At 47.7% G+C, this 26,886-nt stretch overlaps 2 protein-coding genes across 2 annotated transcripts in view; one reads left to right on the top strand and one right to left on the bottom strand.

Annotated features, from left to right (window-relative positions):
- ddx49 (DEAD (Asp-Glu-Ala-Asp) box polypeptide 49) overlaps positions 1-26,886 on the top strand; it is a 60,218-nt gene that overhangs the window by 4,847 nt on the left and 28,485 nt on the right. The gene's annotated exons all lie outside the window — the stretch shown is intronic.
- The window catches only part of LOC144606989 (homer protein homolog 3-like), a 36,135-nt gene continuing 10,497 nt past the window's right edge, over positions 1,249-26,886 (bottom strand). The window contains 8 exon segments of the mRNA XM_078423498.1: positions 1,249-8,330; positions 9,213-9,293; positions 10,161-10,271; positions 10,884-11,040; positions 13,567-13,709; positions 20,232-20,339; positions 21,615-21,746; positions 23,168-23,324. Coding sequence (XP_078279624.1) covers positions 8,133-8,330; positions 9,213-9,293; positions 10,161-10,271; positions 10,884-11,040; positions 13,567-13,709; positions 20,232-20,339; positions 21,615-21,746; positions 23,168-23,324 — 1,087 coding nt within the window. The 3' untranslated portion in view covers positions 1,249-8,132.

Below are 26,886 nucleotides of genomic sequence, written 5' to 3'. Positions count from 1 at the left end.
TCAAAAGGTTTAGAAGTGTGAAAACGCACACCTCTAGATTCAGGGACCGTTTCTTCCCAGCTGTGATCAGGCAACTGAACCATCCTAAAAACACCTAGAGAGCAATCCTGAACTACTATCCACCCCATTGGAGACCCTCGGACTATCTTTGATCGGACTTTACTAGCTTTATCTTGCACTAAACGTTATTCATGTTATTCCCTTCAACACATATCTGTACACTGTGGATGGCTCAATTGTAATCATGTATTGTCTTTCTGCTGACTGGTTAGCATGCAACAAAAGCTTTTCACTGTACTTTAACTCTCAAACTAAACTCATAACCCATATAACACTGTGTCTCAGGAAGTGCTGTCCGTTTTCTGGCCTTTCCCAAGTCTCTGCCACTTGCAGGCCAGAAGAGGGAGCTTGTTGAACACCGAGAAAAACAGATGGGAAGTTAGAACAAAAGATTAAAGGAAAGCTAGCTGGCTAAGCCTCAAGCCGCGTCCTGTGCGGATTTCCACACACAACTAGGACAGTACATGTCCACTGGGCGAGCCTCCAAGAACTAGTTCTCTCTGCTGATCATGTCATATATTAGTTAATTAGATCCAGATTCCCCTTTTCTGTGCATGCACTGACACGATCCCAACGACGACACAACGTGCTGGAGTAATTCAGCGAGTCAGGCAGCATCTTTGGACCACATGGATAGGTGACGTTTCAGGTCGGGAACCTTAGAGTCATAGAGCGTGCAAACAGGCCCAACTTGCCCACACTGACCAACATGTCCCATCTACACCTGTCCCACCCACCTGTGTTTGACCCATATTCCTCTAAACCTGCCCCATCCATGTACCTGTCTAAATGTTTCTTAAACGTTGCGATAGTCCCTGCCTCAACCACCTGCTCAGGGAGCTAGTTCCACACACCCACCACTCTTTGTATGAAAAAGCTACCCCTCAGGTTCCAATTAAATCCCCCCCCCCCCCCCCCCCCCATCACCTTAAACCTATGTCCTCTGTCCCTCTTCAGAATAATCTCATGGTTTCAGATTGAAACAACGCCTCCTAGTTTGCATCCTATTCTCTGGCTACATAGTGTGTGTGAAGTTCTTTGCTTGTATTTCCCAAATCACCCTCTGGAACTGCCTGCAGTTATACTAAAGGCTCACTGAATTATACATTGGCTTGAGAAGGAATGGTTAAAATACAAACCAAGAACTGTGGCAGGAATTCAGACGGATACAAAATGACAATCAGGTTTATTTTGCAGGGTTTTAAACTACAACAATTGTCACGACTTTATCTCAAATCTTCCCTTGTTCCTGAAGTTGGTGAGCAACTTTACACTCTTTTTTTGACCTTGTTCTTCCACCACTCCCATTTGATATCAGCTGGGGCTAATCTATTTGCCAATTAAATGGTAACTATATAGTTACCCAGCACACAAGCCCTACTGTAAATAAAGTCATTCTGTGCAGTTGCTCGAAGTGGACCATGGCTCTGTAAAATTAAACAATGGTTGCTCCTACCCTTAATAAACAGGGCCTGTATATGCAGTGTGATCCTTACTCTAAATAAACAAAGTCTTTGAATAGCGCCTGATCCTTAACCTGAATAACACACAGAACCGTGTACAGTTCTGCAGGCTCACTCTGCCAAGTAAGACTTTCTAAAATTGACAATGTGAGTTTTGTGCATGGAAGGAACAGATGCCAGCATAGAACTAGATATGAATTTTATTCATCATCTTAAACCAAGAAATGCACATCTACAAATGTTAATTCATTGGTTTATAAGACTTGTATCGGGTTGAATTTATTATTTAACAGTCATCCAGTTTTAATCAAAGCTAAAAATCAAGAAGTTTGAAGATAATGCTTGAATAATAGGCTGTCTAGCACATATAGAATGGACATTATGTATATATATTGTGCACACATTGTGTGGATACTGCCAGTATACAGTACGCTGTATCTGTATCTATAAAAAGACGGCATACTATGCATACTGTGTATGTACCAGCTATTTGTACTTAGTGTGCATTCTGTCTGTGTACTGCATATATACTATATGATCTGTGTGTACTGCATACATGCTATTTATACCTGTGTACATGTGGATATATACTGCACATGTATTGTACCGCAGATAGATTGGATATGTACTATGTTCAGTGTGTATACAGACTATAAATTGCATTGTTTCATACATTTCTAATATGCTAACAAATGTAGTTTATTTTGCACTAAAATCTAGGTCCTCCTAGTGGTTGTATTATTAATTTCGATTAATTATTAATTCTAATTATTAAAAACAGAATAAATACTTTGTGAATGGCTTCTATCGACAATCGTAAGTGTTTTAATACGAATTGTGAGTTCAATGGTCGGAGTACAGCTTGAATAGCAGAATCACCGACCGACTGTGAGGGTGAGGCACACTCTCCTTGTCATTGCTCTCCTTGTAACCAATATCCAAGGGAGTTTATGACTTACCGTTTGTGCAGCCTAGCATCAAATTCAAGATGATTGTAGCTTACTTCTGCCCTAACAGTGATGCTGGGATCTAACTGTGGATGTGAATCCATCCTAGCAGACATTGGGACAGAATTTGGGGTCAATGACTGGACTGGGCACGATTTCAGCTGCTTTTTGGGGTTAACAACAACATAATTTTTCCCCGTGTTAAGAAAGTCTTATCGACACTAGTAATCAGCACAGGCTTCATGTTGATTATGAAGGCTCTGAGAAATGCTCAATATTCATTGCTCCAGATTGTTACCGATTTTAAACACAATTTGGTAAAAGCGAGAAAAATTGGATTATTTGCCATGGTCACTGAAAATAGCAGCAGAGTGAAGGGGTCATGTGAGTGGTACGACCCAGATTAGCAGTGAAAGGATCTGTTCACTTTCCAAACACTAACCCTCAGCTGCGTGAAACCGCTTTGTAAAAAAAGACACAGGGCAGATTGGGGACTCACTACCGTCCATTTTACAGTCACAATGAGTCAAAATGACTCCGAGAGAGACAGCAGGATTTTTAATGATACCATAATCCAAGCCAAAGCTCCACATGGAAACGTCCGTCTGGAATCACCGGACTGGGAAGTTAACCAAGGGCAATTTGCCCTTTCTCTCTAAGCCAGGGGTCACTGGGAATCGATTGAGAGCGGGAACCTTGGCTGATTTCCCTTCACTCTGAGCGAGGCGTCACTGGTCATCGATCTGGAACAGGAAACCTGGCAGATTTCCTCCCTCTCTCTCTCTAAGCCAGGGGTCACTGGATATTGATCAAGAGCAGGAACTTCCTCTTTCTTCAACCCAGGGCTCACACGGTGAACAGTAGCAGCAACCTAAGCTATTTTATCTCTGTCTAATCTGAAGATGGGTAGGTAACTTGAAACACCTGCTATCTCCCCAAATGAAATCAATGAAGTTTGACCTTAGTAAACATAACTAAATAAAATCTGTCCAAGTTCAGGATTAACTTTACAAGTTAAGGTTTTCCAGTCGGGTTTAACCAGGAATAATGCCAGTGTGGCTACTGGCAAGAAACGTCACTCAGCCTCAGCCATTTCTCACAGTCTGAGTAAATTCTTTCTCTTCTGGCCCAATGCATTGCATGTACCAGCTTGACTTCCGTGTAACTGCTACACTTTAACAGAATAAAATAGCTAAAATACAAAAATCTCATGTCATGTAAACATATGGCTCACTTCTAACTAGTTAGATCTTAACTATGGCACGAACTCAACACTAAATTAGTTCTATGTTCTTAAGACTATAAATCCACCAGCTCTACCTCCCATTAAATCACCTACAAATGGGATTGCAGAATCTTTGGGGGCTTAATCCCTACCCTTAAATGTTCATCCTGCACACAGTTTAACAGCACCACCTAAACCGTGATCTCTACCCTTAGAAGGTCAAAGGCAGGAGGTACATTGAAATATCGACAACCGCAGATTCCCCTTCACCACACAGGGCGGTACAGTGGCACAGCGGTAAAGTTGCTGCCTTATAGCGCCAGAAACCCGGGTTCGATCCTGACAACGGGGGCTGTCTGTACAGATTCTCCCCATGACCGCGTGGGATTCCTCCCACATTCTAAAGACGTGCAGTTTGTAGGTTCATAGGTTTCTGTAAATTGTCCCTAGTGTGTAGGATAGAACTAGTGTATGGGTGATCGCTGGTCGGCGTGGACTCAGTGGGCCAAAGGGCCTGTTTTCACGATGTATCTCTAAACTAAAACACACACTGTCCTGAAATGGAATTATATCGCTGCTCCTTCATTGTCACTAAGTTAAAATACCCAAATTCCCCATTTACAACACCATGGCAGCACCTTCATCACATGGTCTACAGAGGGGAAGAATGCAGCTTAAAAGCAATTAGGGATGGGTAATAAATGTCAACCCTGCCACATTCTCGTGAATTAATGGTAAAATGCATCAACTGGGTGGAACATTGTAAACCTAAAGTTACTGAAGAATTTAAGCCAACAGTTTGGTTCAGTCAGCAACACAAATCCTTGCAACAAGAGAGGATTCATGCAAAGACCGTTAAAGGCATCTCTTTGCAGCATCAAAGCCCAATGGATTAAGAGACAATGTCAAAATGGATACCAAATTGCTGAAGGACAGAAAAGTGTGGTGATGAACAGCTATTTTTCAGATTAGAGGTTAGTGTTGTTCGCAAGAGGACGGTTTAGAATCAGAGTCATAGAGGAATCCTGTTGAATATTCGGCCCAGTAAAATCCACACCGACCATCAACCATCCATGTTTTATGATCATCGTTCTTTTTGACATGTATTCCTGACCTAATACTGAGTATTTGGGATATCCTTTCAAAGATGTGCAGATGAAGTAAAATCTGAAGCACAGTGAACAGGGCAACAGAGAGTTCAGGAATCTAGTGAAAACAAAGACACGTGGCAGATTAAATTTAATAAGGACAATTGTGAAATTGTGCTTTGAAAGGATTTGTGCTTTCATGAGAAGTTAAAGGAGCAGAGGGAACATGAATATTTATACACAATTTTGTGAAAAAGCTGGGAAAGTGAGAGATTTTCAATTACAAATGGAAATGTAGGGAACAAAAAACATGACAAATCATTCCCTCGACCTCAGGTGGAGTTCTGGGTCCATTTGAAAGCCCCATATTTTTAGAAGGAAGTCTAGGTCAAACAGGGGGTGAAGATTTATTGGAGAGGTCCAGGGGATTGAAGACTCTGGTTATTTACAGAAGATAAAAAAGCAGGGAATCTTAGAGAGTGAATAATGTAATAAAAATGAACCGCAGATGCTGGTTGAAACCAAAGATAGAGACAAAATGCTGAAGTAACTCAGCGGGCCAGGCAGCATCTCTGGAGAAAAAGGATGTGTGACGTTTCGGATCAGGACACTTCTTCAGACATTTTTCTATTGTTGTCCAAAATCATGAAAGGTTTTGAAAGAGTAACAAAACATTTCTCGTGGGAAAAGGATCAATCAGTGGAGAAAATAGATTTAATGTGATTGGCAAAGAATCTAAAGGTGTAAGAAATATTTTACTTTGCTGGTTGCAGGCATTTGGAATGCATTATCTGAGAGGGGAATGGATGCAAATTCACAATAATTTTTTTTAAAGGGTTACATTGGAAGAAAACTGAAAAAAAAAGCATTGAGGAAGGAGCACAAGAGTATTTGGATAACTAAGCCAGCACAACCATGATGGGCCCACTGGCTTTCTTCTAAGATCTCAGGGACTGCTTCTCCACGAAACTGCACATTTGGGGCGACACGGTGGCGCAGAGGTAGAGTTGCTTCCTTACAGCGCCAGAGACCTGGGTTTGATCCTGACTATGGGTGCTGTATGTATGGAGTTTTGTACGTTCTCCCTGTGACCACTTGGATTTTCTCTGGGTGCTCCGGTTTTCTCCCACACTTCAAAGACATACAGATTTGTAGTTTAATTTTTAGATTTTTTTTTAGATTTAGAGATACTGCGCGGAAACAGGCCCTTCGGCCCACCGAGTCCGCGCCGCCCAGCGATCACCGCACATTAACACTATCCTACACACACTAGGGACATTTACCCAGTCAATTAACCTACATACCTGTACATCTTTGGAGTGTGGGAGGAAACCGAAGATCTCGGAGAAAACCCACGCAGGTCACGGGGAGAACGTACAAACTCCGTACAGACGGCGCCTGTAGTCAGGATCGAACCTGAGTCTCCGGCGCTGCATTCGCTGTAAGGCAGCAACTCTACCGCTGCGCCACCGTGCTGCGTGTTGGCTTTGGTAACATTGTAAATTGTCCCTAGTGTGCAGGATAGTGCTAGTATTTGGGGATCGCTGGCTGGCGCAGACTCAGATGGCCTAAGGGCCTGTTTCCACACTGTATCTCGAAACTAAAACTAAATGGCATTAAAAATACAATCAATCCACCGCATCAATGTAGCTGGGTATCTGTTGGAGAGAGTACAACGAGGCAAGGGGTGTGGGGTATATCTGAATGTTACAAGAAGGGTGTGGGGATGTTGTATGTAAGAGATTTACTGAACATAGAGTTTATAGAACGATATGCGGGTACACTATCAGAGTGTACACTACGTATCAGAGTTATGGCGAGGAGCATGCAATATATAACAGTGTTATAATGAAGATTTTGTTGTGTACCACAGGGTTATAATGAGTACATGCGTGGGTTTTCTCCCACATCCTAAAGACGTTGAGGTTTGTAGGTTAATCGGCTTCTGTAAATTGTCCCTAGTGTGTAGGATAGAACTAGCGCACGGGGTGATCATTGGTCGACGCAGACTCGGGGTGCCAAAGGGCCTGTTTCCACGCTGTATCTCTAAACTAAACTAAAGTATAAATGAGAGTGTAACAGTGAGGGAAATGCAGTGCATGTCAATGTTATAGCGAGGAGTGTACAATCTATATGAGAGGGTCTCCAGAGTAAATCCATGTTACAGTGAGGAGTGGACTGTCTATTTGAGTCTATTACAGTCGATATGAGAGTGTTTCAGTCTATATGAGAGTATTACAATCAGGGGTCTGCAGTGTATGTTACAGTGAGGAGTGTACACTATATATGAGAGGTACAGAGAGGGGGTGTATATTTATATATGAGAGTGTTACAGCCTATGTGAGTGTTACAGTGAGAGTTTGCAGTGTCTATCTGTGTTAGTGAGTAGTGTACACCATATCTGAAAGTGTTACAGAGAGGATGAGTAGTGTAAATCAGGGCTGTGCAGGGTCTGTCTAGGGTGTTAGAGTAAGGAGTGTGCAGTGTCTATCCGTGTCATGTTATGCCTTTTGTAGTATGTCAAAGTGCTACAATGACGAGGATGGCATAATATCATAGTGTCACAAATAAGAACACATAAAATGTCAACAAGGCATGGCATTTAACTCCCTTCAATCCTACCCTATAATTCAATAAGATTGTTCTGATCTTTTACCTTATCTACGCTTTTCCACTTAACCTATGTGTCATTAAATGCCCTCGGCGTCCAAAACTCTTATCAATCTCAGTCTTCAATATTCTTAAAGGCCAAGCCTGCAATTCCTCTGGAGTTGTGGATTCCAAAGATTCACATCCGAGTGAAGACATTTATTCTCATAGCTATTCCAAACGGCCAAATCTTCAACCTTCCTCAGAACCCGTGTGAGATCATTTCTCTTCCATCCAAATACCTGCAAACATGGGCCAATCTCCTCATGGATTAACCCCTTCTTCCCTGCGAACAGGAGGGGTAGCCTCACCTCCTGAACTGTGGTGATGGGGAGGGATGATTTGGGGCAAGACAAGGAGCATTTCAATAGTTCTGAGGTCAGGCTGGGTAAAAGCAGGCTCAAAAATAAATTGAAGGATAACTCAGAAAGAGTCGCAGGGACTTGTGCAGGTGGGTATTTAGGAAGTGGGATGGAACTAGTGCAGGGCTGAGAGCTAGGAGCTAACTTTCCATTAACCAGACTTGGATCAAGTGTTTGTTTAAAGGTTGGTGCTGTTGGGCTTTCAACTGGTTGAGCCCCGAGGGGAATATCTGGAACTAGGAGCGAGGGAGCGGAAGGCAGGGTGATGATAAGGGAGCGGGGGTTAAATCAATGGGCAGGGAGCTGTGTGGCAGGGATCGAGAATCCAGCCACAACGTTCAGGACTTTTCCTCTTTCTCTGCGATTTTAGCCAGACCCTGGCGCAGATCGTTCAGTTCGTACAGCTTGACGTCGAGGATGTCTAGCAACTGGCGGGCGTCGTGCTGGACCCTCTCCCGGTCATTCACGCAGTCCACCAGGGTCTGCTCCACATCCTGTAGCTGCTGCTCCAACTCCACGTTCCGGCCCTCCACCTCCTGAGGGGGGGGAAATGGACAATGGTCAACCTGTGAGGCAACGTGTCGACGGGAGGGGGTGGAGGAAGGTGCTTCCAGCTCGTTCCTGGATCCCCACCGACCACACCACCCATCCCCAACACTCACCACTCCCAACCTTGCACATTCAGCCCAATTCCCTGCCTTCATCCTTCCCGGTCTTTCCAACCACCATGGTCTTCATCTGCCCCCTGTCGCCACTGCGCCAGTCTGGCCCAATGACCTAGGCTCCATGATCTCTCACCCTACCCCTCTCAATGGTCTCTTTATGATAACCTGTACCAAGGTACAGTGAAATACTTTTTTTTTTTGCAGACAGCTCAGCAAGATTATCACCGTACTTAAGCATCACGCCTTGGTTAATACAGAATGTACAGAACAGCCCACTGAGTCTATATGCAAGAGGCACCATTTTACAGGCCCAGCTGCAGCTGGTCACAAAGGCCCATGGTGTGCAGGCTGGTGCTAGTGTACGGGTGATCGCAGCTCAGCACAGACCCCAGTGGGCTGAAGGGCCTGTTTTCATGCTGTATAAAGCCTAAAAGTAAAGTCTAAAGTCACTATCTCTGTATTGCCACATTGTGCCAGCCTCATTACCCCTGTCTTTCCCCCACCACATTAGCCCATTGTGACTGCTTCATTACCCCTGCCTCTGTCCACCACCTCTGTATTGCCCTATTGTAACTGCTCCATTATCCCTGCCTCTCCCCCAACCACCTCTATATTAGCCCATTGCAACTGCCCCATTACCCTTGCCCCTCTACCTCTGTATTGCCCCATTGTGCCTGCCCCGTTACCCCTGTCCCTTTGCTTGCCCCCACTCCTGCCACATTGCTCTACACTGATTTGCCCCCCCCCCCCTACCTGCAGTCGGAGCAGGGCTTCCTCTCGGTCACTTTCCAACTCATTCACATCAGATTTTTGGCTCCTCAATAACTGGATCATCTGCAAGAAACAAAACACTTGCTGAGAGTTCAGCACAGTTCTGGCATGACCACAGCCCAGCGGCATGAAGATCCCACGTGATTCTGCATGGGTCAGAGCTCCCTCCCACTCTCACAGCACAGGGCCTGAGGGCAGACAGACTGGCAGGGTGTGGTATCGCTGGCACGGCAAGGACGCAGTGGTCAACACAGGGGTGGACATGCAGCAGGGACCAGGCACCAGCACATGCTCCACGGTCTTATGTACCAAGACGCACACACAAGAACATGCAGTCTATTGTCGAATGTCAGAACATGCAGCATTCTGTCACGTACCAGAAACATGCAACATACCATCACATGCAATGGGCCATCACACGCCAGGATACGCAATATCCAGTCACATGCCAGGACACACAATGTCCCGTCAAATGGCAGGACATAAGCAAGGAAACGCAATGCCCCTCATATGCCAGGACACGTGATGCCCCATTGTATGCCAGGACATGCACTATTCCATCACACATGACGACACACGATGTCCTCTCACACACAGGACATATGACGTCCCCTCATATGCCAGAACACGCAATGTCCTGTCATATGCCAGGACACGTTATGCCCTATCATAGGCCAGGACATCACACACCAGGACACATGACGCCCTGTCACATGCCAGGACATGCAATATCCCATCACACATGAGGATATGTGATGCTCCGTCGTATGCTAGGACATACAATATCCCATCACACACCAGGACATGCATTATCTCATCACACATGAGGACATGCAATATCCTGTCACATGCAGGACATGCGATGTTCCATCACATGCCACGACATGCGACAGTGTGGCTTTTCAAGTTGCAGTTTGTGCCCCAAGTTACCTCCTCTTTCTCCTTCAACAACGTCTCGAGCTCCTCCACCGACTGGCTGAGGTCCATGGTCTGCGAGACAACTGTCACGTTCTCCCCACCCTGTGACTCCAGCTCAATGACCTGCAGCGCGTGGGCACAGCAACACAGGAACAAAGCAGCAGCATTAGGCCACTCGGCCCCTCCAGCCTGCATCAGCACTCAACATAATCATTGCTGACCTGCCCCTGGCTCCTGTTTCTGTCAGATTCTGATACACCTCATCGCTGCCGCCTCCCTGTCCCAGCTCCCCTCCCACCATCCAGTCATCTCTTCCATCCACTCACTGCCCCCCCCCCCCCCTCCTCATCTGGTGGAGCTTCTGCCTCACAGCGCCAGAGACCAAGGTTCGATCCTGACCTCAGGTGCTGTCTGTGTGGAGTTTCCACATTCTCCCTGTGACCAGGTGGGTTTCCTCCGGGTGCCCCGGTTTCCTGGCACATCCCAAAGACGTGCGAGTTTGTAAGTTAATTGGCCCTTTGTAACTTGCCTCAACTGTGTGGGAGGTGAACGGGAAAGTGGGATAACATAGAACTCGTGTGAAGGGGTGATCGATGGTCGGCGTAGACTCAGTGGGCCCAAGGCTCATTCCACATATTGTGTCTCTAAACTAAACTAAACCTCCTCCTCTCACATCTTCTCCCAGGTTCCATCCTCCCCACGTCAGCCTTCCTTCCTCCCCTCTGAGACTCTCACCCGGTCCCGCAGTTTCTCTGCCTCCTCTTTGTACGCAGCCAACTGTTTCTTCCACTGTTCGACCGTGATGTTTGATTCATGCAGCGCCTGCACCAACTTGCCGTTACTCTCCTGCAGAGCAAATAACTCCAGCTCCCACTGTGGCTCGCAAATGGACCTGGCGGAAGAGCAAGTGAGAGCGGGTGTTTCCAAGGCGCAGATTGACAAATTCTTGATTAGTACGGGTGTCAGGGGTTATGGGGAGAAGGCAGGAGAATGGGGCTAAGAGGGGGAGACGGAGTAGCCATGATTGAATGGCGGAGCAGACTTGATAGGCCGAATGGCCTAATTCTAAACAAAACCTCAGTTGTTGGATTTACACACCGGGGATTGGATTTACACAATGGCCTAATTCTGCTCCTAGAACATGTGAACATGGTGTGAAGCGTGAATTAAGAGTCAGAATGAACTATATAAATTTTGGAAGATTGTCACTTTTATTCTTGGACCGACCAACATGTCCCATCTACACGAGTCTCACCTGCCTGCCTTCGATCCATATCCCTCTAAACTGATCCTGCCACAGAAGGCTGTGGAGGCCATCGATGGATATTTTTAAGGCAGGGATTGATAGATTCTCGATTAGTACGGGTGTCAGGGGTTATGGGGAGAAGGCAGGAAAATGGGGTTGAGAGGGAAAGATAGATCAACTGTGTTTGAATGGCGGTGTAGACTTATGGGCCGAATGGCCTAATTCTGCTCCTAGAACTTATGAACATAAGCGAGAGTGAGCAAGAGAGAGAGCCGATGAAATGCAGAATGAGAGCAAAAGAGGAAGAGATAGTGAGACAGAATAAGTGAAAGTGACATTGACTGAGACTGCATAACCAAACCGACTCACACTGGGGCACAGATCCCACACACTTACACTGGGACACGGGTCCCACACACTTACACTGGGACACGGGTCCCACACATTTACACTGGGGCACGGGTCCCACATACTTACACTGGGGCACGGGTCCCACACACTTACACTGGGACACGGGTCCCACACACTTACACTGGGACACGGGTCCCACACATTTACACTGGGGCACGGGTCCCACATACTTACACTGGGGCACGGGTCCCACACACTTACACTGGGGCACGGGTCCCACACACTCACACTGGGGCACGGGTCCCACCAACTCACACTGGGGCACGGGTCCCACACACTCACACTGGGGCACGGGTCCCACCAACTCACACTGGGGCACGGGTCCCACACACTCACACTGGGGCACGTGTCCCACACACTTACACTGGGATAGGGGTCCCACACACTCACACTAGGGCACAGGTCCCACCACCTCACACTGGGGCACAGGTCCCACCACCTCACACTGGGGTACGGGTCCCACCAACTCACACTGACAATCATTAAAGTGTGGGTCTCTCACACACACACAGACTGTCACTAGAGTTGGCGGGTCACACATGCACGCACACAAACACACACACCGATTGTCACGAGGGTGTGGGACACACACACCGACTCACTGGGTTTTGAGGGACACACTGATTGCCTTTAGGGTGTGGGACACACATACACACACATTGATTGTCACTCGGGTGTGGGTCACTCATACACACACACACTGACTGTCACTGGGTGTTGGGACACACACTGATTGCCACTGGGGTGTGGGGCACACACACAGCCTGTCATTGTGGTGCGAGACACACACGCGCACGACTATCACTGGGGTGTGTAGTGATTGCATCTCTGGCCTCGACAGCCGGACACTGTCTGAGCCCTGGTGGTGGTTGAGTGGACAGATGTACATCCTTCTCATTGCTCACTGCGCCTCAGTGCCACCACCCTGGTCGGCGTTTGCCCGACGAGTCTCTCCCCCTGACATCTTAGTCATGTTTTCCGGGCAGAATGCGAGGAAGTATCTGGGAACTGCTCAATGATGTAACCTGTGCCCTCACTGTGTAGGGGACTTCCTGTTGCGGCTCTTCCTTCCCCTTGGGATCAGCTGACAGGATGCGAGATACCATGTGGTCATTGGCGTTGGGTAAAAGCATCCAGGAGCGTGGATCTCAGTCACAGTTATATTTGGATAGAATGGATATATTTCTTTAGTCAGAAGGTGGTGAATCTGTGGAATTCATTGCTGCCACAGACGGCTGTGGAGGCCAAGTCAATGGATATTTTTAAGGCAGAGATAGATAGATTCTTGATTAGTATGGGTGTCATGCGTTATGGAGAGAAGGTAGGAGAATTGGATTAGGAGGGAAAGATTGAATGGCGGAGTAGACTGAATGGCCTAACTCTGCTTTTATGACTTATGAACTTATGTAACTGTGGATAAAATCTCCTTGTTAAGGAATAAAAAAGGCATGGATTGTGCGGGTTAAGACTTGATGGGCCGAATGGCCTAACTCTGTTCCTTTCACATATGGACTTATGTCGGAAGGAACTGCAGATGCAGGTTTAAACCGAAGATAGACACAAAAAGGTGGAGTAACTCAGCGGGACAGGCAGGCAGCATCTCTGGAGAGAAGGAATGGGTGACATTTCGTCTGAAGAAGGGTCTCAACCCAAAAAGTCACCCATTCCTTCCCTCCAGAGATGCTGCCTGTCTCGCCGAGTTACTCCAGCTTTTTGTGTCCATCTTTGGACTTATGAACTTATTTGTGACGGGAAACTTACCCCTGGGAGAAGAGAGACCTGAGCCGGGCATTGTCCAGCATCATTTCTCCATCACAGCTCTCAGAGTGGTAGAGCTTCGGTACTCCACTCCCGTTCGCACTGCCCAGCTGAAGTGGCGGAGAATGCAGATCAATGGACAGTTCCTGCAACAGGGGAGCAGAGACTCAGTGAATCTAACCGTCAGGGTACAGAAATGGAGGGAAAATACCTGTAACACCCACCATTCCATAATTCTGGAACAAGGGAATCTCAACCCTCTGGAGAAAGAGAATTCAGAGCACAGATGAGAGGGGGGGGAGCTCATTAAAACTTACGAAAGGTTTGGATAGAGTGAATGTGGAGAGGATGTTTCCACTACTGGGAGAGTCTAGGACCAGTGGCCATAGCCTCAGAATAAAAGGACGTACCTTTAGTAAGGAGATGAGGAATTTATTTAGTCAGAGGGTGGTGAATCTGTAGAATTCATTGCCACGGGCGGCTGTGGAGGCCAAGTCAATGGATATTTTTAAGGCGGAGATTGACAGATTCGTGATCAGTACGGGTGTCGAGGGTTATGGGGAGAAGGCAGGAGAATGGGGTTGAGAGGGAAAGATAGATCAGCCATAATTGAGTGGACTTCATGGGATGAGTGGCCTAATTCTGCTCCAAGAAGTTATGAACTCAGGGGACAGAAGCCAGACTCCACGAAATAAAGGAACATACTCCTGGATCAAGGGGCTCCTAGCGCCTGTGATGAAGGGATTCCCAATCCCGGGGATAATCCCGATCCCAGGGAAGATGGGGCTCAATGGTTTCAATGATTTATTTGTTATCACGTGTACCAAGGTACACTTTAGACTTTAGAGATACAGCGTGGAACAGGCCCTTTGGCCCACCGAGTCCATGGCGACCAGCGACCTCCCCCACCTGTACCCCAGCACTATCCCACACACCAGGGACAATTTACTCTTCACAGAAGGCAAACCTCTAAAGCTTTGGAGTATGGGAGGAAACCGAAGCACCCGGAGAAAACCCACGTGGTCACAGGGAGAATGTACAAACTCTGTACAGAGAGAACGCGGAGTCAGGAATGACTGGTGTCCCTGGCGCTGTGAGGCAGCAACTCTACCGGTGTGCCACTGCGCTACCCCTGCTTCTTTAGATACTTCCTGTCTATGGAACTTGCACGTTCTCCCTGTGTCTGCTTGAGTTTTCTCCTGTTTCCTCCCATATTCCAAAGACGTGCAGGTTTGTAAGTTAATTGGCCTCTGTGAATTGTCCCTAGTGCGTAGGATAGTGCTAGTGTTTGGTCACTGCTGGTCGGTGTGGACTCGGTGGGCCGAAGGGCCTGTGTCACGCTGTATATCTAAAGTTTAAAGTTCAAGTTGCCAGGACTCGAGGACCTGAATATAGGGAGAGGTTGAATAGGACTCTATTTCTTGGCTAGGACTCTATTTCTTGGATTGCAAGAGGATAAGGGGTGATCTTATAAAGGTGTACAAAATCATGAGAAGAATAGATTGGGTAGACGCTCAGAGTCTCTTGCCCACAGTAGGGGAATCAAGAACCAGACAACATAGGTGTAGGTGATGGGGGAAAGATTTAATAGGAACCTGAGAGATAACTTTTTCACACAAAGGGTGGTGGGTGTATGGAACGAGCTGCCGGAGGAGGTAGTCGAGGCAGGGACTATCACAACGGTAGGTCAGGTACATGGGTAGTATAAGAAAATAACTGCAGATGCTGGTACAAATCGATTTATTCACAAAATACTGGAGTAACTCAGCAGGTCAGGCAGCATCTCGGGAGAGAAGGAATGGGTAGGACAGGTTTAGAGGGATATGGGCCAAAGGAAGGCAGGTGGGACTGGTGTAGATGGGACATATTAGTCGATGTGGGCAACTTGGGCTGGAGGACCTGTTTTCACACTGCGTGACTCTGTAACTCTCAATGGCTCTATTTAAAGTAAAGGAAGAGAGCATTGAGTATATGATGTAGCAAAACAGATGTGCTAGTGTGTCAGAGCTGGAGTATTAGTGTGGCACCAGCCCCTCCCCCACGCCACTCCGCCTGGTTCAGGGTCAGCAGATAATCGGAGCTCTGCTCCTGTGTCATCATGGGCAGAGAGAGAGAGGGCGTGGGAACTGGAATGGTGGAGTCCCAACAATGGGTGCGAAATTCACTGAGTGTCCACATTTTTTATTTTAGATTTTAGTTTAGTTTAGAAATGCAGCGCAAAAAACAGGCCCTTTGGCCCACTGAGTCCGAGCTGACCAGCGATCACCCCATACATATACATTATCCTACACACTAAGGACAATCTACGATATACAGAGTCAATTAGCCTACAAACCCGTACGTCTTTGGAACATGGGAGCACCAGGAGCAAACCCACACGGTCATAGGGAGAACGTACAAACTCCGCACAGACAGCACCCGTAGTCAGGATCAAACCCAGGTCTCTGGCGCCGTAAGGCAGCAACTATACGACTGCGCCTCTGTGCTGCCACGAGCCTCAGAATGAAAGGACCTAATTTTATAAAGAAGATGAGGAGGAATTTCTTTTGTCAGAGGGTGGTAAATCTGTGGAATTCATTGCCACAGACTACTGTGGAGGTCGTCAATGGATATTTTTTAAGGCGGGGATTGACAGATTCTTGATTAGTAAGGGTGTCAGGGGTTATGGGGAGAAGGCAGGGGAATGGAGTTGAGAGGGAAAGATAGATCAGCCGTGATTGAATGGCAAGTGGAGTCAATAGCCTAATTCTGCTCCTATGACTTATGAACAAGCAACTGTGATTAATTGAATCAAATCTCCTTGTTAAAGAATAAAAAGGGCTTGGATAGTGTGGGGTAGACACAAAGTAGAGCTCTGAGACTCTGGGGATATCTTATTTCTGCTGATGGGATCATGTTAAGCCAGAGCTTGGAATTTTCCCACTGAATCGACCCGACAGACCAGAGTGGGATCAGTGTGAGGATCAGAGGCTGCTGCACCTGCTACTGTCTGTCTGTCCCCAGGGTACATTGCTTTCCACAGGGACTTGCTCTGACTCCATAAGCAAGTGTCCCTTCATGCAGAAAGAACAAATATTTATCAGTATATAATCGTGCTTCAATATGTCATTGTGCATAAGATGTAAGAGCAGAATCAGGCCATTCGGCCCGCAGCTGCGGCTTGCCTGCAGTCCGTCTGTCTTTTGTGTTTTTTGTTGTTTTTGTCTCAATTGTAGTGTTAATATGATGTAGTGTTGTATGTTATGTTTTGGGGGGGGGGGTGGGAGGGAACGGGAACTGTAACTGTAACATTCTCTCTCCAGAACGGAGACGCGACCTTTGTTCTGTATCGTGTCTCCGTTCCCGTTGCGGCCTACCACCGGCCATGCACCTGGGACCACCTGGGGCTCTGGTTCGCAGAGCCCGCGGTCCGGACTCACCACCTGCGGCGCTGGCTGCCTGCGAATGCTGCGGGAACGGCTGCGACTCGCCTCCGGAGGCTCCGGCGCGGGCCGCGTGGACGTCGGAAGCCCGCAGGCCCCTGGATGGGGGCCGACATCGGGAGCTCCGGCAGCGGCAGAGGCAACGTGTCCGCCCGCCCCGAATCGCGGGGCTTGGGTCGGCCCGCCACGGACCTTTCACCATCCGGCGCGGCCTGAAATAGGCCGCGGGATTTTTTTTTCACCGCCCAGCGGGGGCTTCAATATCGGGAGCCCCGACCGCCCCGACGTGGCAACTCCCAACAGCCTGACCGCGGGACAAGACGGCAGGGAAGAGAAAAAGACATTCTGGCCTTCCATCACAGTGAGGAGGGACTGGAGGAGACTCACTGTGATGGATGTTTCTTTTTGTTTGGTGTTAGTTGTGATTGTATGTGTTATTGCATTTTTATTGATTAATCTTATTGGTCTTATTGTTCAACTGCGGGTAATGTTTCATTTTACTACACATTTATGTGTATGTAACAAATAAACGACTATTGACTATTGACTATTGAGTCCACTCATTATCTCCTTTCTAACATTCCAGCGAGTACAGGCCCAGTGCCTTCAAACGCTTATCATACGTTAACCCAATACAAATGACCCCTGTTTGCTGGCATTGTGCAGGGGGAGCTTTACACAGTATCCAAACCCATTCTGTCCCTGCCTCACAAATGTGCGATGGGGCAGTGTTAAGCAAGCTTTGCTTTGCACCTACCCATGTGGACTTTGGACCACCCCATAACATGATGAGCGTTTGACGGCATTGGGCTGGAGTTTTAGAAAGGAGATAATGAGTAGACTTGATGGTCTGAATGGCAAGATAGTGTGGAGGGATCTCTGCTCCCAACCTAACTCAGATTGCCCAATTATTAGACTTCCATTTTGTTCCAGTGAACGACACAGCACATTGCTTCTGCTCACTCTCCAAGGTAAAAGATCAGCTTATTTTTGGGTCCTGTCCTACATTAGTGACTGGCGGAAGATGAATTAATCGTGGGGCTGAGGATTGCTTCAACAGCTGAATCGTGTAAATAATTATCTGACCTAAATCTCAGCTTCAGCTACCTTTTTTGCACAAAAGCAGGAGCAGCCAATGTCCCCATTCTCTGCCATTCCCCCAATTCCAGACTATCTGTAACCCTGCAACTTCCAGCCAAACCACCCTTCTCCACCACAGCCACCTGGTTACCCTTTCCCCACAGAACATAGAGCACTACCCGCACAGAAACAGGCCCTTCAGCCCACAATTAGGGTGACACGGTGGCGCAGCGGTAGAGTTGCTCCCTTACAGCACCAGAGATCCGGGTTCAATCCCGACTACGGGGCGCTGTCTGTACGGAGTTTGTACATCCTCCCTGTGACCAGGTGTGTTTTCTCCGGGCACTCCGGTTTCCTCCCACACTCCAAAAAAGTACAAATTTGTTGGTTAATTGGCTTCTGTAAAATTGTAAAATGTCCGTGGTGTGTGGGATACTGTTGGTGTACGAGATGTTCGCTGGTCGGCGCGGGCTTGGTGGGCCGAAGGGCCTGTTTCCGTGATGTATTTCTAAAGTCTAAAATAAAATCTAATATCCATGTCGAACACGATGCCAGCCTGCACGTGATCTATATCCCTCCATGCCCTGCAAATCCATCTGTCTATCTACCTTTTAGATGCCAACGCCACCACCCCAGGCACCATGTTGCAGGCATCCACCGTTCTCTATGTAAAACGTTTGCCCAGTACTTCCTTAAATGTCATCCCTCTCACCGTAAAAGCTGTGGTCTCTAATTTTCGGCATGGCCACCCTGTGAAAAAGGTTTTGACTGTCTACCCTATTTATGGCTCTGTTAAGATTACATACATTTATCAGATATCACCTCAGCCTCTGGTGTTGCAGAGAAAACAATCCACGTTTGTCCAACCTCTCCTGATAACTAAATACTCTCTAATCCAGGCAACATTCTGGTCAAATGTGCAGGAAGGAAGTGCAGATGCTGGTTTATACCGAAGATAGACACAAAATGCTGGAGTAACACGGCAGGTCAAGCAGCATCTCTGTAGAAAATAAATGGATGAAAATAAATTGGAGGCCTTCTTCAAACCGAGACTGCTATCTCAGTCTGAAAAAGGGTTCCAACCTGAAATGTCACCTGTTCCTTTTCTCCAGAGATGCTGCCTGACCCGCTGAGTTACTCCAGTGTTTTGTGTCTAACATTCTGGTAAACCCCCACCACTGCCCTTACGTAATCTCTCCCTCTCAGTAGCTCTCCCTCAAACTCATTTACACACCAGTGGTGGATTTGCATAGTGGATTCAATGGATTTACACAACAGGGGATAGATTTACACACCGGGGCATGGTGTTACATACTGTGGTTGGATTTACACACCTGAGACTGAATTTACACATAAGGGGCTGGATTTACACACCAGGGGATAGATTTGTACACCAAGGCTTGATGTTGCATCCCGGTGGTTGGATTTACACACCTGAGATAGAATTTACACTCGAGGGGTTGGATTTACACACCAGGGATTGGATTTATACACCGGGGATTGGATTCACATACATTGGATAGTTTTACACCCCAGTTGTTGGGTTTACGCACCAGGGCTTGGATTTACACACCAGGGGTTGGAATTACACACCAGGGTTAGATTTACACACCAGGGTTAGATTTACACACCAGGGGTTGGAATTACACACCAGGGTTAGATTTACACACCAGGGTTAGATTTACACACCAGGGTTGGATTTACACACCAGGGTTGGATTTACATGTAGTGGGTAGATTTACACACTTTAAATTTCTTTTTAAAATATACCAAAAATAATTTTAATCTACTATTTACGAAAATACAAACAAACCTACCACCATAATACAAAATAAAGCAAATACTCTTAAATATTAAATCACCATTTCCTCATTCTTATTGAGGATACATTCCACCCCCCACAGCACCCAGCGGTCCAGGAAATCCTCCAGGGAGCCCGTGGACAGCGCGTAGTCCCTTTCTATTACCACCCGGGCATGGACGTAACCCCGGAAGACGGGCAGGCAGCCGGCTCGGGCACCTCCTCCACCTGGTGCCATGACCCGCAGATGGCCAGCTTGGCCAGGCCCGGATTTAGACTAATACGATGGCTGCAGATTCACTAGCCGTCGTTCTGTTATTCTACGTGCAGGATGAACCTGCCAGTCTCTGACTTGACCCTGTTACCTGTGGGGCTGCAATCTCCAGAGCTGGGTTGGTCAGTTCGGTTTTATCCTGGGATTTCTCTCTTGCCAAGCGAGCTGCTTCCTTCACCTCTTGAAACCTCTCTGCAAACTTCAACAAGGCACAAAGATCAGAGCTCGCAATCAGATGTCAGAACCATTCATCTATAGACAATAGACAATAGGTGCAGGAGGAGGCCATTCGGCCCTTCGAGCCAGCACCGCCATTCAATGTGATCATGGCTGATCATTCTCAATCAGTACCCAGTTCCTGCCTTCTCCCCATACCCCCTGACTCCGCTATCCTTAAGAGCTCTATCCAGCTCTCTCTTGAATGCATTCAGAGAATTGGCCTCCACTGCCTTCTGAGGCAGAAAATTCTAGTTTAGTTTTAGTTTAGAGACAGACCACCGAGTCTACGCCGACCAGCGATCCCCGTACCCTAAATCTATCCTACATGCTAGGGATAATTTACAATATTTACAACAGCCAATTAACCTACAAACCTGTACGTCTTTGGAGTGTGGAAGGAAACCAGAGCACCCAGAGAAAACCCACGTGGTCACGGGGAGAACGTTCAAACTCCTTACTGACAATCACCTGTAGTCAGGATTGAACCCGGACCTCTGGCGCTGTTAGGCAGCAACTCTACCGCTGCACCCCTTTCATTCCATCCCAGACCTTCCTCACCTCCCCTTCCTACCACACTCCTGCTCCTCACCTTCCTTTTCTCACCATTCCCCACCCACCCCTTATCCCCTCCTAACCCGACAACATACCAAATCTACCTCCCTCCAGCCTTCACCTTCCCTATTATCCCCTTCAGTCTCCAGTCCTGTCACCTCTCTAGTTTAGTTTATTGTCATGTGTACTGAGGTACAGTGAATTATTATTTTTGTTGCGTGCTATCCAGTTTGCGGAAAGACTATACATGATTACAATCAAGCCACTCACAGTGTACAGGATAAAGGAAATAACTTTTAGTGCAAGAGAAAGTCCAGTCAGGTCCGATTAAAGATAGTCCGAGGGTCTCCAATGAGGGAGATGGGAGGTCAGGACCACTCTCTAGTTGGTGATAGGATGGTTCAGTTGCCTGATAACAGCTGGGAAGAAATTGTCCCTGAATCTGGAGGTGTGCGTTTTTAGATTTCTGTACCTCTTGCCTGATGGGGAGAGAAGAGGGAGTGACCAGGGTGAGACTCATCCTTGATTATGCTGGTGGCCTTGCCGAGGCAGCGCGAGGTGTAGATGGAGTCAATGGTAGGGAGGTTCCAAATGCCTGGGATGTCTGGTTCCATTGATTCTCTGCAGGATGTCAACTTCAGTTCTGGGTCCCAGTCCCCCTCCAGGTATAACCAGCACCACCCTGGTATAACCGGCCAGATACCTGTGCAAGCTGCTGCTCGGAGTTGAAGCCCAAACCGTAGACCGTGTTGGCTCGGCTGTCAGCCCACTGCCCAAATTTCTGCGAGGTTTTGGTGAACGTCATGTTGGGTGTAATGGTGCTGTTGATAATCGCCTGAAAACAAAACCACTCATTGTCTTCATGCCAACAAATCCATGGCAGCAAACGCTGCTCAATAAATGAAGCTGTGTGCTGACCAACTGTTTAGTTTAGTTTAGTATAGTTTCATTTAGTTTAGTTTTAACACGTGGAAACAGGCCCTTCGGCCCACCGAGTCCGTTCACCAGTTCTATCCCACACACTTGGGTCAATTTACAGAAACCAATCGACCTACAAGCCTGCGCGTCTTTGGGATGTGGGAGGAAACCGGAGTATCCAGAGAAAACCCATGCGGTTACAGGTTGAACATGCACAGACAGCAACTCATAGTCAGGATCAAACCCGGGTCTCTGGCGCTGCAAGGACGCAGCTCTGACGCTGTGCCTCTGTGAAGCTCACTGTGTCTGAATGCATGAACATGCTGCCTCATCGTGGCATGTTCAGTCCAATTGCAACACCTATGCAGTCCAACTGCATTGTTCAGCTTTAGGTTTATTCTTGTCATGCGTATAGGGGTGCAGTGAAAAGCTTTGCTTTGCATGCTATCCAACAGATCAGAGAATACTATACATAAATACAATCAAGTCATGGGCGGCATGGTGGCGCAGCGGTGGAGTTGCTGCCTGACAGGGCCAGAGACCTGGTACAATCCTGACTACGGATGCTGTCTGTACGGAGTTTGTACGCTCTCCCTGTGACCGTGCAGATTTTTCCCGGGTGCTCCGGTTTCTTCCCACGTTCCCAAGACGTGCAGGTTTGTAGGTTAATAGGCTTTGGTAAAAATTATAAACTGTCCCGAGTGTGTATAGGATAGTTTTAGTGTACAGGGATCACTGAGTGGTGCGGACTCAGTGGGCTGAAGGGCCTGTTTCTGTGCTATATCTCTAAACTAAACAAGTCAAACTTGAGTACAGTTGGAAACACATATGAAACCTTGCTAGCATTGTGTATGCAGCAGACTAACTACGCGCACACACGCGTGTACTGGCATGCACACATGCTTTGTGATCTGATTGCAGTCAGAAGGTCATACAGCATGGAAACTTGCCCTTCGGCCCAACATGCTGACCAAGGTGCCCCATCTAAGCTAGTCCCATTTGCCTGCGTTTGGCCCGAATCCTTCTAAACTTTTCCTATCCATGTACCTGTCCAGGTGTCTGAAGAAGGGTCTTGACCCAAAACGTCACCCATTTCTTGTCTCCAGAGATGCTGCCTGCCCTGCTGAGTTACTCAGCTTTTTGTGTCTACCTTCTGCTGTTTTTTTAAATACCGCTATAGTACCTGCCTCAACTACCTCCTCTGGCAGCTGGTTCCATACACCCACCACCCTCTGAGTGAATGACGTGCAGTGTATTAGTGTGATCCCGGGCACAGTCTCATCCCATCCCGTGAGTGTGGGGTTTGTGCCACAGATCCTCTCCCAGGCCCTGGGTTACCTTGGTTCCCCCGACGCTGATGATGCGATATACATTGCGGGTGCTGTCGTAGAAGAAGGAGACGGTGACGGCATGCTTGCTGGCTGGGATCCAGTTTCGTTTCGTCGTCGGGTCAATTTGGAAGACGTGGGCTCGGGCGCTGAAGATCGGCTGCTCCCTGCAACGGGAAACTACGGGTCAAAGACAGACACAAAGTGCCTGAGTAACTCAGCGGGTCAGGCAGCATCTACGAAGAACACGGATAGGTGATGTTTCGGGTCGGGACCCTTCAGAATGGGGGTAGAGAGGGATGGGGGTGCAAAGAAATGCAGGTGAGAAAAGACCAGGACAAATCAGGGCCTGCAAGAGACGACCACAGGCAGGGTGGTTCCCAGATAAGCCAATTGTTGACTATGGATGGTGCGATCCTGAGAGGGATACATCCTTGCGAAGTATGGAACTGGTTAAATGAACAGCAAATAAATTGGGGCGGCACTGTGGCACAGCGGTAGAGTTGCTGCCTCACGCGCCAGAGACCCGGGTTCGATCCCGACCACGGGTGCTGTCTGTACGAAGTTTGAACCTTCTCCCCGTGACCGCGTGGGCTTCCCCCGGGTGCTCTGATTTCCTCCCACATTCCGAAGTGGTGCAGGTTTGTAGGTTAATTGACTTCTGTAAATTGCTCCCTAGAGTGGAGGATAGAACTAGTGTGAACGGGTGATTGTTGGTCGTCGCGGACTCGATGGGCTGAAGGGCCTGTTTCCATTCTGTATCTCTAAACTAAACTGAATTGTATGCATGCATGGACAGAGCAGATCTATGGTGGTGACGATATGGTTCGCCTCCTGTGGCAAGGACATCATTAAGCTGGAAAGAATGCATTGAAGATTTACGAGAATGTTGCCAGGACTCGAGGGCCTGAATTCTAGGGGGAGGTAGACTAGACTGGGACCTTGTACTTTGAAGAATCAGGCTGAGCGGTGACCTTGTAGAGGTGTATAAAAGCATGAGGAGTATGGATAGATAAGGTGAAATATGATAAGCAAGCTGGAATGTGTAAGGAAGGTGATAACGGGAGTCTTTTTCCCTGCGAAAGGGAATAAAAAACGAGAGTATAGGTTTACAGGAGGAAGAGACTGGAGGGGAGAGGGGGCGAGGCGAGGAGAAGGGGAAGAAGGGAGAGAGGTGGTAGGAGTGAGGAAGAGGAAGGGGAGAAGGAAGAGAGACAGAGAGATGGAGAAGGGGAGAGAGAGGAAGGGAGAGTGAGGGAGAAGGGGAGAGAGGAGGGGAAGGGGCTAGAGAGGAAGGGGAGAGATGGAGGAGAGATGGGGAGATGGAGAAGGGAAGAGAGACGGGGGAAGGGGCGAGAGAAGCAGGGGCGAGAGAGGAGGGAGAAGAGAGAGGTAGGGAGAAAGAGAGAGTGAGAGGGAGAATAAGGAGTGAGATAATGATAGAGACTGAGAGAGAATGTACACAGATACCGTTTACAGCTGATTACAGTTAGAACCCAGCTGTCTTCCCCACTCCTTTGATGCTTCACTGTTATGACTGGCCACTGGCACAGGGTTGTTGAGATGGAGCCCGGTGTTGGGTTCGTTTAGCTGGGAGAGAGCTCTCCGCAGTGTGAATCCATGGCCCTCAGTAACCCGGAATGATATGCAAGGTGAACTACACTTCACCACGGCAAACACACGGCAGAAAAACACAGCTTTGCCCAACTCTCCCCGGCTGCTGGATTGGAATTAATGTGGAAACATCCAGAGGCCGGTTGGTGCTGGAGCCACTGAACCTCCAGTGATACCGTCCCCAGTGGAATAGCTCCTTCTTCTCATTGGAGGTTGCAATTAGTTTAAAGATAGACACAAAGTGATGGAGGAACTCAGCGGGTCAGGCAGCATCTCTGGAGAAAAAGGGATTAGTGCAATTGGCTTTGTTTAGTTTAGAGATACACCATGAAAATAGGAAAATACCCTGTGACCAGGTGGGTTTTCTCTGGGTGCTCCGGTTTCCTCCCACTCTCCAAAGATGTTCAGGTTTGAAGGTTAATTAGCTTCTGTAAATTGTAAATTGTCGTTAGTGTGTCGGATAGTGCTAGTGTACGGGGTGATCGCTGGTCGGCATGAACTCGGTGGGCTGAAGTGCCTGTTTCCATGCTGTATCTCTAAACTAAACTACAAAGTGCTGGAGGAACTCTGCAGGTCAGGCAGCATCTGTGGAGAAAATGGATAGACAATATTGCAGGTTGGGACCCTTCTTCATACTGAATAGTCTGCAGTTGGGATTAAAGAAACTATGATTTGAGACTGTGGACAATCTAGGGTTGAGAGGTATTTTGGTATTAGTTTATTATTGTCACATGAACCGAGATACAGTGAAAAACATTGTTTGCTATCCAGTCAAATCATGCTATACATGAGCACAATCAGGCCATACACAAGTACAAGGGGTGGAGGTGGGGGAAGAGAGTGGTAGCATCAATGGTCGGGTTCTCACTGTAAGCACACCAAAGAATGTACTCAACAACAACAACGAACACAAGCACCTTCAGTCTCTCAAACCAACTCTCTCTCTCTCGCTAACCCATCGCTCCCCTGTTTGACTCCCCCCGCTGGCCTGGACAGAGTTGATGTGGAGAGGATGTTTCCACTAGTGGGAGAGTCTAGGACCAGAGGTCACAGCCTCAGAATTAAAGGACATTCCTTAGGGAAGGAGATGAAGAGGAATTTCTTTAGTCAGAGGGTGGTGAATCTGTGGAATTCATTGCCGCAGAAGGCTGTGGAGGCCAAGTCAATGGATATTTTTACGGCAGAGATAGATAGATTCTTGATTAGTGCGGGTGTCAGGGGTTTTGGGGAGAAGGCAAGAGAATGGGATTAAGATGGAAGGATAGATCAACCATGATTGAATGGCGGAGTAGTCCTGATGGTCCGGATAGTGCTCCTATCACTTGTGGACATGACTGTTAACAGAAACATAGAACAAAGCAAAGTAGGAGCAGGAGTAGACCATTCGGCCCTTCGAGCCAGCACCGTCATTCAATATGATCATTCAATATCAGTACCCCATTTCTGCTTTTGTCCCCATATCCCTTGATTCCGTTAGCCCCAAGAGCTAAATCTAACTCTCTCTTGAAAACATTCAGTGCCTTCTGTGGCAGAGAATTCCACAGATTCACAACTCTCTGGGTGAAAAGGTTTTTCCTCATCTCAGTCCTAAATGGCCTACCCCTTATTCTTAAGGGGGGGGGGGGGGGAGAGGGGCAATGGGACTGTCCGATTGTCTGCCGGACTCACCCTGAGGTGTGTCTGACGACTGTGCTTCCTCAGTGTGTGGAAGTCCTCCTGTGCTGCCGCAGAGAACTCAACAAAACTCCCAGCCCCCTGACAGATCAGATTCCTCCTCTCATACTTAAGTGGCCAACTGTTTGTTCTGTAACTTAATCCTTCAGTTTCAGATTGAGTAGAACCATCTGCCTTGTTAACGCTTCTGGGAATCTAATATGTTTCTCCTTATCCCAGTGGGTACGGGCCCAATACTGTCCAACCTTTCCTCAGAGAAACATCACAACAAAGGCAAAGCGGTAGAGCTACTGCCTTACAGCGCCAGAGACCCGGGTTCGATCCTGACCATGGGTGCTGTCTGTACGGAGTTTGTGCGTTCTCCCCGTGACCTGCGTTGGTTTTCTCCAAGATCTTCTGTTTCCTCCCACATGTCCAAAGACATACAGGTTTGTAGGTTAA

The sequence above is a fragment of the Rhinoraja longicauda genome, chromosome 28, assembly GCF_053455715.1.
Source record: "Rhinoraja longicauda isolate Sanriku21f chromosome 28, sRhiLon1.1, whole genome shotgun sequence".
NCBI classification, from domain to species: Eukaryota; Metazoa; Chordata; class Chondrichthyes; order Rajiformes; family Arhynchobatidae; genus Rhinoraja; species Rhinoraja longicauda.
Note: the sequence above shows the minus strand (reverse complement) of the source record. Positions and strands in the feature narration are given on the sequence as shown.